The 12,549-nt window shown below is 48.2% G+C and overlaps 1 protein-coding gene across 2 annotated transcripts in view; it reads left to right on the top strand.

Annotated features, from left to right (window-relative positions):
* Positions 1–12,549, top strand: part of SLC37A3 (solute carrier family 37 member 3) — a 48,364-nt gene that overhangs the window by 16,374 nt on the left and 19,441 nt on the right. For both annotated transcript variants that reach the window (XM_070424023.1, XM_070424022.1), the window contains exons 4-5: positions 7,557–7,649; positions 11,211–11,294. In XM_070424023.1, the coding sequence (XP_070280124.1) occupies positions 7,557–7,649; positions 11,211–11,294 (177 nt within the window). The remainder of the gene's footprint in view (positions 1–7,556; positions 7,650–11,210; positions 11,295–12,549) is intronic.

Raw genomic sequence — 12,549 nt, 5'->3', positions numbered from 1 at the left:
TGTGACCTGACCAGGGCCAGGGATTGAACCTACAACCCAGTTACGTGCCCTTGATGTGGAATCGAACTGGAGGGCTGACACTCTAACTTCTGACCATACCAACCAGGGTGCTTTTGTTTTTATGCATAGCTATCTTAGGTACTTTATGGCGAATTAAGCATGCCTTGAGAATTTATAATGGATTCCACTGACATGGACAAACATTGGAAATACTAAGTGAAACTAGCATGAAATCTCTGTTTATAGATAATAAAGAGGTAATGGCTAAATCTAATATTTGAGGACAACTTGACTGAAAATTGTTAACAAAAATTTGTTCTATTAAATTAAAAAGTCTTACCTCTCTAGACAGTACAGTCCTTCTTTGAGAATGGTGTAAGAGCCCTGGCCAGTGTGGCTCAGTTGGTTGGGCATCATCCTGTGCACTGAAAGGTCGCTGGTTCGATTCCTGGTCAGGGCACATGCCTGGGTTTGTAGCTCAGTCCCCAGTAGGGGGCGTGCAGGAGGCAGCCAATTGATGTTTCTCTCTCTCTTCCTCTCTCTGTAAAATCAATAAAAACATGTTTAAAAAAAAAAGAGAGAATAGCGTAAGAGATTCTTGAGTTCTCTTCAGGAGAAGGATGCAGGGTTCAGGGTGTCTTCAACATTCCATCTCAACCACATCACAGCTCCTGTCCCTCAGATTCTCACCTGAGACGGAGAGCAAACCCCTAACTCAGGTCGCTTGAGCTCACCTGTGCACAGGAAGCTCTTTCACATCCGTGGTTCCCCCACCTCAGTGCACAGCCCTTACTCTGTGACAAACATTCTCACCGTGACCTTTTGAATGTGCCCACAATGTCATGCTTCCAGGAAGTGTCCCAACATGTAGCAATTGTAGTGACTTAGCACGCGCCTCCCCCACAACACACGGAAACCTTACATACATGCAGGCCGGTACATTCACGTGGTAATTGTACATGCTTGCAGGACAGCTTGAATCACTGGAGCATTTGAAGCCATTTTGTCCATGACTTTCATTAAACATTGGACGATTCACTAAGTGCACTTGGACCATTTCTCACCTACTGGTATTAGTCATCTTGATCAGAGCTATATTACGGACCTAAACTTTCTTCATTAGGCTTTTTCTGTTAACCTATTTTCTGACTCTTTTTGTTAGTCCTACTTTGTTGTTTTAGTTTTTGGTTCTGTTTTTTTTACACTTGTTAAGTAGGCAAGCAAAAGTATATTTCAGCTGAATTCTGGCAGTGAAACAGAAAAAAGCTGTTTGCAGTCTGTCAGTTCCTGGGAAAACCATGTGCTCGGGAGTTCGGTGGCTTCCCCCAAGAGTAAAGAAAATGCTGAAACTTGCAGCAGCTCCTTGAGGCCTGGGTCTCTAGGTCACCTGGGTGTGTGCCCAAGAGGGCTTAATCCTGGGTCCTGTTGAGCCCAGATGACATCAGGGATCAAAGATTGTGGTTAGAGGGGAAATGTGGCAAAATAACTAATTGGAGGTATTTAGGGCCCCAATTGGCACGCTGAAATACTGATTGATCTAGGTGTGAGCTGGTTTCTTATCGATCATGAAAGCAGTGCCTGTTGTTAAAGTAAAAGACCGGTGCCATAAGCCACCCAGAAACGAGTCCCAGTACTTTAGAATCACACTTTACATATTTTCTAATAATTTCAGATTTTACTTCCTGTTGAAGATACATGTTTTTTAGTTGTTCATTGTGATTTTTGTTTTTACTATTCTAAGTCAGAATTTCTCTTCTTGCCCTGGCCATTGTGGCTCAGTGGGTTGGAGCATCCTCCTGTACACCAAAAGGTTGTGGGTTTCAAGTTTGATCACTGGTCAGGGCATGTAATAGAGGCAACCGGTTGGTGTTTCTCTATCTCTCTCTTTTTCCCTCCCCCCCTCCCTCTCTCCTTCCCCCTCACCTCCTTCCCCTCTCTAAAATCAGTAAACATATCCTTGGGTGAGGATTAAAAAAATTTTTTTCCTTCTTTAATAACCCATCTCAGAAATCATTTAGTCCAGCAGTTCTTGAACTTTTTGGTTATGTGGATTTATATACATACTAGTGGCCCAGTGACAAAAATTTGTGCACTTGGGGGGCATCCCTCAGCCCAGCCTGGCCCCTCTAACAGTCTGGGAACCCTCACAGGATGTCCTACTGATGTCCCTGTGAGGAGCTGGCCTAAGCTGAAGTCTGGCCTCCCTCTGTGGAAGGCAACTGGCCGATCAGGTATATAGATACTTTCTGAAGGCAGCACAGACTCCTTCCTTATTTCTTTCCTCTGCAGTTAGAGAATAGGGGACTAAAAGGTGGACACAGAACTGTGGCCGGGCCTGGGGCTCTTGTAGGTAGCAGAAAGAAGGAGAGGGCTGGGGAAATTCTAGACATGGTTTTCTTCAATTGTCCTCCCTTCATCCGGGCCCCTTGCTCTATTCTCCCCTTGTTGTGATGGACGCTTGGGCCTCGGACTGACAGGAGCCCAGCGACGGTGAAGTTCAGCCCCCTCACTTCTCAGCTGAACATACAACCACCTCACATTTCAAGTGGAGCTGTTTTCAAGTGGCTACAGTGCTGGCAATTCATGCCTCCCGGCCTTTCCCCTCTCGGGTTTCCTCGGGTCAATTGCAAACTTCACCGAGACACCGAAGCAACTGTGCCCTGGTACTTCTGCACCGGCCCCTGCCCGGGCCCACACCAGGAGGATCCCAGCTGAGGTCCCCTCCCTGCACCCAGCGCTCTCCTCCCTGTTCTACTACTGAGGGAAGGGAACAGCTCACCTTCTCTGGACCCTGCCAACCTGGCAGGCTGAGGCACAGGCCAGGCGGTGCAGCTGAGGGTGCTGGTGGCTGCGAGCCTTCTCCCACTCCCTGAAGCGTGGGGTGGGGTTGCAGCAGCTCACAGCTGCCCCTGGGCACCATGCATGGAGATACCACTCTCCACTGAGCCACCGTCTGCCCAGGACCTGTGGGGGTTGGGGTGGCCTCGGGCTCCCACTGGCCCCACTGTAGCCAGACTTGGCTTGGCCGGCCACCCCCACCACCGGAGGGCTGTGCATGCCCCATGGGCCTCATTGCCCTCATGAATCCCCGTGGTCTGGCGATCCCATCCCAGGAAGTGGCCATCCTGATTGCCATAGCGCACTCTCCGGTGGCCTGCACAGCAAGCATGTAGGCAGGAGCTGGGCCTCTGAGGGGAAGGAGGAGGGATGTGGGCCAGGGCAGAAGTGGGGAACTTGGTGGTGTAAACACAGCCCCTCCCCCACCTCGTGCCTGCCCCTCGCTGCACTGCATTCCCCAACCACTGGGTGCCTCTGCCCAGCACTGTGCTCTCGGGCCTGGGGTGGGGATGAGGGACCTGGAGCTGCGGCCTGAAGGCAGCCCTCGCTGGCCTGAATCACAGTGGTTGATCAGGGAGGGATGCGGGGTGCCAAATTCGTCTCTCTCTCTCTCTCTTTCTCTCTCTCAGAGGGCCCCGTGTCTGGGCGGGCAGGCAGGGCTCAGGCCCTGCTCACCATTGTATTGCTGCCTGCTCTGTTGCTGCTGAGGCGGTGGCGGGGACTGCTGACCTGGCCCAGGCCCCTGGCCAGCCTCCTGCGCCTGGACCCCAAGCAGCAGCGGAGCTTCCAGCAGCCAAAGCAGCAGCAGCAGCCAGCTGGGGGGCGGCGGCGGTGGTGGCCAGAGTCCCAGCTCCCCTCTGCCATGGCCCCGCTGGGAGCGCCCTGGCACAAAGTTCCCAGCTCCCGGGCGCCGGCGGCTGGGGACTTCTTAGGTGCCTCCTCCTCCCCACCGCCCTCACTTCATGAATCGCAAGTTTCCCCAGAGGCAGCGGCTGGCTGCAGGACGCAGAGCAAGAGTCAGAGGAGCAGGCTGAGTGTGGCTTGGGCTGGACAGAGAGCACCGGCGCAGAGGAGATCTCCCAGGCGGCAGGGGGAGTCGCTGCCCCCTGGGGAGATCTCCTCCGCGTGCGATGCCCTCCATCAAGCCCGAGCCAGAGCCGCGCTTGGCCCACTCCCCTGTCTCCCGCTCTGGGTCCTGCAGCCGTTGCCTCCGCGGAAAATTGGGATTCATGAAGCTCGGACAGCTGGGAGAGCCGGGTGGCTCCAGTGCTCCAGGGTTGCCTCCTGCCTTCCTGGCCCTGGGCTGGATGGCTCCTGGCGGGCCTGCGGGGCTCATGCTAAGGCAAGCAATGCGGCTGATTCCCGGCCCACCCCCGGGTCGCACACAGGAGTGGGCCCCCTGTCTCTGGTAGGCGGTGGAAGTGATCAGCACCACTTGCCTTGGCCCCAGCCCCCGCCCACCCCCGTCGCACACAGGAGTGGGCCCCCTGTCTCTGGTAGGCGGGCGAAGTGATCGGCACCTTGCCTTGGCCCCAGCCCCTGCCCACCTGTGGATCGCACAGGGGAGTGGACCCCGAGTCTCCGGTGGGCGGGAGAGGGCTCCGGTGTAGTGACCAGCACGCTTGCCTTACCCCCAGCCCCCGCTAGCCCCGATGGTTCACCGGGGCTGGATGGCGGCTTGCACTGCCCCTGCCGGCAATATGCAAATTAGCCGCCATCTTGGTTGGCGGTTAACCGCCATCTTTGCTGACAGCTAATTTGCATATTGCCCGTGATTAGCCAATGGGAAGGGTAGCGGTCGTACGCCAATTACCATGTTTCTCTTTTATTAGATAGGATATATGTGTGTGTGTGTGTGTGTGTATATATATACACACATATATACACACACACACACACACACACACACATATATATACTGTTTTAGAAATTAAAACAAATTAAAAAATACACGATTAAGTTATTTTCAAGTGAATTAACCTACAACATGTTAACATGAATGACATTTAAAAAAATATATATTTTTATTGATTTCAGAGAGGAATGGAGAAGGAGAGAGAGATAGAAATATCAATGATGAGAGAGTCATTGATTGGCTGCCTCCTGCACACCCCTGACTGGGGACTGATCCTGCAGCCCGGGTGGGCATGTGCCCTGACCAGGAATTGAATTGTGACCTCTTGGTTCATAGGTCGATGCTCAGCCACTGAGCCATGCTGGCTGGGCAACATGAGTGACATTTTATGAAAAATGACTTTTTCAAGACAAAAAAAATCACTTAGTGAGGAGAATGGCATTGATTGACACATTCTTGCAAATCTCTTCCTGTCTGGCTGAATAGAATACAATGGGTCTTCATGTCTACTTCTGAATTTCAAGTCTCTGAAGAGTTTGTCTTCCATAGATACATGGTGGAAACGGGGGAAGTATTTTAACAGCCTTTTCAGCTAATTGTGGGTATTTGTCTGATATTACACCAGAATTTGACAAGTAGCAATTTCTTGAAGGGTAGTTGCAATGTGGAATCCGAAACTGTATTAATTAACTTTTTATAACCTTACATTAACATCCATTTGTCTATCTTGTACTTTAAATGAATCTTGAAGTGACAGGCTTGTTTCATTCTTTTTTGAGGAAATATCTGCCAGATACTCAAATCTGCCAAATACAGTACTCAAATACTCAAAACTGGGCCCTATGTCTGTCAGTCATTCTTTCAAGTAAAAATGACTTACCAGCTTGCCGCTCACACAGTTGCACAGTGCTTTCCTCCAGGACAGAGTCTGGTATGCAGAGTCTGTATGTGTATTTTCCACCTCATCACACAGAATAGTAAAAGTAAGTATACTCAGGGGCCAGATTTAATACAATTAATAATTTTTACTACTTCATTAAGAACATTCTCAAGTGAAATTGACCTTTTTTTTCTTTACTGTCAGTGTGGCAATAAAGAATATAGTAATTAATATAGCACAGTTTGGTGTAACTGCTCGATTCATGCCAAAGCACAGCAGTTTTACCCACCACAGCTTTTGCTTCATCAATGTTAAAGTTAAAGGGGAAAAAGAAAATAACTACAGTAGGACTAAAGGCCCGGTGCATGGATTTGTGCACCGGTGGGGTCCCTCAGCCTGGACTGAGCCCTCTTGCAATCTGGGATCCCTCAGGGGTTGTTGTACTGCCGGTTTTGTTCCGATCCCCGCAGGTCAGGCCGAGGGACTCCACCAGTGTGTGAATCTGTGCACCGGGCTTCTAGTATACATATAAGATCTTTGGTTGATCTCTTCCCACCCTCCCCCCACTCCTTCCCTCTCAGATTCATCAGTCTATTCCATGTTTCCATGCCTGTGCGTTGAGCGTCTGCCCCTGGTGGTCAGTGCATGTCATAGCTACCAGTCGAGTGGTCGCTTAGGCTTTTGTATATATAGATAGTCTTCCCGTATCCTTAGGGGATACATTCTAAGACCCCAGCAGATGCCTGAAACTGGATAGTACCAAATCCTGGTATGCAGGATTTTCCTATATATACATACCTCTAATAAAGATTAATTATAAATTAGGCACAATAACAGATTAACAACAATAACTAATTATAAAATAGAACAATTATAACAATACCGTATATAATAAAACCCTAATATGCAAATTGCCCCTTCAGGCAGTCGTTCGACCGGGAGACCGTGAGTTTGACCGCTTGCTATGACGTGCGCTGACTACCGGGGGTGGTGTGGAACATGGCAGGTGTCGGCGATGTGGCGCCTGGGCAGGGGGCTGTGACCTCTCACCGGCTACCTGGGGGCAGGGGTGATGGGGACGGAGCTGCAGTGAGAATGTGGGGTGTCCGTCGAGCTCGCTCTCACTCCCCCTGCTAACCTCCCCTGGGATGCCAGGGCTCATGCTCTGGGGAAGCCCCTGTACTCAAGTACTGGGCGCCTGCGAGGAGCCTGCCCCGCACCTGCATGGCCTCTTTTGGGTGAGCCGGGCCACAGCTGCTGGGACTGCAGGGGCCAGTCGGGCTCCCCGTGAGTTCGAGCAGGAGTTGGTCTGTGAGGCCGGCCAGGAGAAGCGTGCTGCCTGCCAACTTCTGTGCAGCGCCGCTTGGTGGCCCAGAGGCCCACACTGCGCCCTGGCCCTTGGTGTCCGGCTGTGCTTACCGCATCTCTGGGTGGGGACTTGGGCGCCATGACTCAAGCGGAGGGGGGCGTGTGGCAGCCCAGGGGCCCAGGTGCTGCCCAGGGCCTAGAGGTCAGCTGGGACCTGTCCTTCCACGTCAGACGCTTGAGCTTTGACCGCTGGCCAGGCCTAGGGACTGCACCTGTGCACAAATTTTGTGCACTGGGTCTCTAGTATTGTAATAAAAGTTATGTGAATGTAGTCTCTCTTTTTCTTTCCCTTCCTTCCACTCTCCTGTTCTTGAATGTGCATACTCGCCCCTCCTCCCCAATATACTGAAATATTTTGGAGCTCAGTTGATCTTAGGTAACTGAAACTGTGGAAAGCAAAACCTTGGATAACGGGGGTTCCTGTATTAAATGAATAGTTTTGACTGAGGGTAAGGGGGGCAGGCTACTGTATTATGGAAATAGTTGGACTTTGTGTGCTCTTTTCAGCATCACCAGTCTCTGAGAGTGGGGGAGGTTGTACGTGAAGGTGCCTGGAGGAATATAAAGGACTGGCGGATACCAGTGGGACTGACCTGCTCTTGTGTGTTCCTGTAGATCTGGAGCAGCAACCATTTGTTCCCCAGTGCGGAGGAAGCCACTCTTTTCCTCGGAACACTGGATACTATTTTTCTCTTCTCCTATGCCGTGGTAAGTTTTAGAATTCCAGGGCTTTAAAGAAAGATGTAAAAGGAAATGGCTCCAAGTTTTATGACATTCATAAGACATTTTGAATTTACTGACTGAAGAGTGTTCAGAAGTTTATATTTTGTGTCCTTCTCATCCATCCATTCATTGACAAATTGAGCACATAGCATGTGCCAGGGACTGTTCCAGTCAATGAGAATTCATCAGCGGACAACATAGGAAAAACCCTACCTTTATAAAGTTTCTGTCTTGGAGTGGGAGCTAAGAGAGACAAACAGTCACAAAATGCTACAAATAAGTAAATTATAAAGTATATTTAAAGGTGGTAAGTGCTGTGGAGGAAAATAAAGCATGGAAAGGGGAATAGATAGCTCAGGTGGGGGTGTAATTTAAGTAGGGTGGCTGGGGAAAACGTCACAAAGAAGGGGTTATTTGAACAGAGACCTGCAGTCGGTAAATGAGGTCAGACATGTAGGCTGGAGACACACATTTCAGACTCCTTTGCGTGTACCTGATTTTTAAAATTATGAGACTGAGTGAAATCATCAAGAGAATTGGTGAGACCCTGGCCTGTGTGGCTCAGCTGTTGGGCATCGTCCCATGCACTGAAGGTTGCCGGTTCAATTCCTGGTCAGGGCACATGCCCAGGGTTGTGGGCTCAGTTTCTAGTAGGGGGTGTGCAGGAGGCAGCTGATCGATGTTTCTCTCCCTCCCTTCCCTTCTCTCTCTTAAAATCAATTTAAAAAAATCTAAAAAAAAAAGAAAAAAAAAAAGCCCTAACCGGTTTGGCTCAGTGGATAGAATGTCGGCCTGCGGACTGAAAGGTCTCAGGTTCGATTCTGGTCAAGGGCATGTACCTTGGTTGCGGGCACATCCCCAGTAGGGTGTGTGCAGGAGGCAGCTGATCGATGTTTCTCTCTCATCGATGTTTCTAACTCTCTATCCCTCTCCCCTCCTCTCTGTAAAAAAAAAAAAAGAAAAAGGAAAAAAGAGAGAGTTGGTGAAGATAGAGAAGAAGTGCGAAAACTGAGCCATGGGTTTCCAGCATTTAGAACAGGGGTGGGGAACGTCCAGATCTTGGGCCATATAAGCCTTGCCAAGATATTAGGGGTGAGTTAATTAAATGTTTGACCAAATATAGTGGGCTAATTTAAAAAAAAATTCTGACAATATTTTTAAAAAAATACATTTTTATTTATTTCAGAGAGGAAGAGAGAGGGAGATAGAAACATTAATGATGAGAGAGAATCATTGATTGGCTGCCTCCTGCGTGTCCCACACTGGGAACCGAGCCCACAACCTGGGCATGTGCCCTTGACCAGAATCGAACCCCAGACCGTTCAGTCCCCAGGCTGGTGCTCTATCCACTGAGCCAACCCCACCAGGGCTAGCAGGATAATTTTTAAGTTGATAATTTATGGCCCCTGAATAATGTTGTAAATATCCTTGGCCGAAAGAAGGTTCCCTACCCCAGAAGTGAGGTAGGGAAGATGAGGAACGGGCAGGGAGGCTGAGATGGAGCTGTGGGGAGCAAGAGTACCGAGAGAGGGTGGAGTCCTGGGAGCCATCCAGGACTGGGTGGCAGGGGCTGACTCTGTCTGAGGTTGTCCTCGGATTGGGCAGCCAGGGGGTCTGGTTGTAGGGAATGTCAGTGGTGGCTGTCAAGTTAGAGCTGTGGGGCCAGGGGTGGCAACCGCTGGCACTGGGCACTGTGGGAGCAGTCTGACCTTTTTTCCCAGCATCTTTTTTCCTGTCTTGGAAATTGTCCAGTGATGTGAAATACTGGGTGAAAGTCCCAAAGTAATCTCTCAAGGTTTATTTGGGTAGTTATTAGAATACCTTCAAAGAGGACAGTTAGAAAATTGGAACAGAAATTAGATCATGTAGCCTAGCTCCTCACCCGGGGCATATATGGTCATTCCGAGTGAGGCTTCTCTATGAGCCTTTTATGCAGTGTTTTTTAATTAAAGATTTTAAAATTGATTTTTAGAGAGAAAGGAAAGGAGAGAGAGAAGCATCGATGTGAGAGCAAAACATCTGTTAGTCAGCTGCATCCTGGGCATGTGCCCTTGACCGGAATTGAGGTCCCCCACCCCAGGCATGTGCACCAACCTCTCAGGGAACCATTAACCCTGAGTGCACAAGAGGACATCCAACCACACCCATCCAACCACACCCATGAAGTACTTTAAGAATCAATGGAGTCTAGTGGAAAAACCAGTTCTACCACTATCAACTAGCTGTGTTAAACTTGGTTTCACACTGGCGTTTAACCTTTTTTTAAATCCTCACTGAGGATATGTTTGTTTATTGATTTTAGAGAGAGAAGGGAAGGGGGAGAGCAAGAGTGAGAGAAACATCAATTTGAGAGAGAAATATCAATCGGTTTCCTTCTGTACACATCCTGACCGGGAATTGAACTTGTAACCTTTCGGTATATGGGATGATGCTCCAATTAACTGAGCCACCCGGCCAGGGTTAACCTTTTTTTGATATGTAGTTTCCTCGTCTATAGGGTTGTGATAGTGCTTGTCTATAGGATAAAATAGATTTCAGAGGTAAAAGGTAAGTGCCATGGAAAATTGGTGATTGTGGTTCTTCTATTGAGCTGTGTTTTCTTCTATAACTTCCAGGTATTGTGCAGGCAGTTGGAGCAGCACAGAATAAATTGATTCTCTAATCTGAAACATAACAGAAATTTTCTTCATCCTCATTATTCTCTATAGCATAAGACCATGGATGAGTGGCAGCTATAGAACATAGAATTCTCCAGTGTTTGCAGGTGCCCTTTCAAGTTAGTGAAAGCTTGTCCATAATGAGGGAGAAACATTTATTATGATATTTGTCATCTACATTTTCTCTAATACAGATTGTCAATTTATCAGAAATACTTGTATCAAAATCTAGGTTTTTAGTAGGGTCTTTTATTCATTTTACATATTTATGGAAGAAACCTAAAGTGTGTTGCCCTTAGCTCTTTAGTCTGCTTGCTTCTATGATCTGAGCATTTTAATTTCTGCTACTCTGTGGCAGGAGAGCAGAAGGCAGAACATTTGTACCTCTGATCAGCTAATTATTGCCTCTGCCTCCCTAGCTCCTTGCCTTGTGGTGTCATGAAACCCAAGGGTCAGATTAAAGAGGCAGCACCTGTGCTCCAGATCTTCATTCAGAATGCAAATGGCCAAGAGGAATGCCTTTGGGAAAGCAGATAACGGATGGTTAGGAGTTACTCTCTCCTGGAAAAGGAAATGGAATTGTCTGCTTGTGTTATTGGAAGGATCTTTGTTTGTTTTTCCCACTCTCCTTTTAGGCAGTTAGGGGATGGGATTAAGTAGAACGTAAGTTTTGCACTGAATTGCAATGTCCCAGGGTGTGTGTGCAGAAGCCGTGTCATTTCATGAAACATTTGTGAAACTGTTATAGACAGCTCGCCTGGGCATGAGAATGAGATTTAATGTGAAGTAATCTCAGTGTATTGCTTGCCTCATTTGCTTTGCAGTGCCTCTTTTTTTCAGGCTGTGTTGTAATTCAAGGCTGAAAAAGAAAATGCTTTGTTTTTTTTAGGGCCTTTTCATCAGCGGTATTGTTGGGGATCGGCTTAATTTACGATACGTTCTATCTTTTGGCATGTGCTCTTCTGCATTAGTGGTAAGTTTGAATGTTTTTAAAAAGTGATGATGATGATGATGATTGTCAGGTTTTTAGGATCCAAGCAATCCCCCTACTTCTGTATGTAGAAGAGAATAAATTAATCTTCAGTTGTTGAATCCCTTGCCTGCCTTTTCAGTTTAGGGAGTCTGTTACAAGTATGATTTGGGTCATGTCCCTTCCTTGACTCTAATTCACCAAAGTCAGTGCATAAATAGCATGCCGTTCAGTGCTGCCCAGAGCCTGGTCCCAGCCACCTGCAGTCGCATCTGTCACTGTGCTTCACTGCTCTGCTTGGTCAGACTACTCTCCGTGGCCCTGACATGTCCGGCTGCTTTCTGCCTCACTCCTGTTGTTCCTGCTGTTCTGCCCTGCCCGGATGGCCCTCTGTTCAGCTCTCCAGTCTCACTCAACGTCTCCTGCAAGTCCCTGGCTAAGTGATAATTCCTTCATAATGCCTTACTTTACTAACCCCCTCCCCCCCCCCCCCCCCCCCCCGCCGCCCCTAACTTCCCCAGAAGTCACCGTTCCTCTTTGGAGCTCCCTGCCTGCATTTCTTTCTTTGAAGGCATGAATGTTGTCTATTGCGTAGCCTACTTGGTCTGTGTCAGTCCTGCTTTCCTGGGAGGGTGGATCCCAGTGGTTAGATCACAGACTTCCTGAGAGGGCACTGCCTGTTTTCAGTCCCTCCCCTGCAATTTCCTAGCTGTGATTTCTGTGGGCTTCAGCTTCCTCGCTTGAATCCCTCTGCCTAGGGCCACATTGAGGATTAGACTAGTTGCTGTGTGTAAGGAAGGCATTTGGAACAGTGCCTGGCGCAGTACATGGGCAAGATCCCTGTGAGTCATCTTGATTTGCTTACGAGGGTCTGGTGAGAAATTTTTGTTGATTGAATAAAGGCATGGAGTTTGGTTAGACTCTATTTTATTATTGTTTTTCACTGTCTGCCATTTGTGTACAGGGAAAAATGTATTTTCCTTAGAAATTTTAGAGATTGAACCATTTTATTTATTCACAAGCTGCTCACCACACATATGTACATACTATTTCAAAACCTTTTTTAAAACATATGTAAACAAATTAAAAAAAAAATTGAAGTGTGTACATAAACTCACCCTTTTTAGTGTATAGTCCTGAATATTGACCAGCGAGTATAGTGTGTAACTGCCATCTCTCCTCCTTCCCCTGGTCTCTGACCATCACTGACCATTTTCCTGTCCTTAGAGTTTTGCTCATTTCAGAATGCCATGTAACT

This window comes from Myotis yumanensis, unplaced genomic scaffold, assembly GCF_028538775.1.
Source record: "Myotis yumanensis isolate MYYU_CA2020_CCGP unplaced genomic scaffold, mMyoYum1.0.hap1 SCAF_9, whole genome shotgun sequence".
In the NCBI taxonomy this organism is placed as follows: Eukaryota; Metazoa; Chordata; class Mammalia; order Chiroptera; family Vespertilionidae; genus Myotis; species Myotis yumanensis.
The sequence above is the reverse complement of the archived record's forward strand: the minus strand, read 5'-3'. Positions and strand labels throughout refer to the sequence as shown.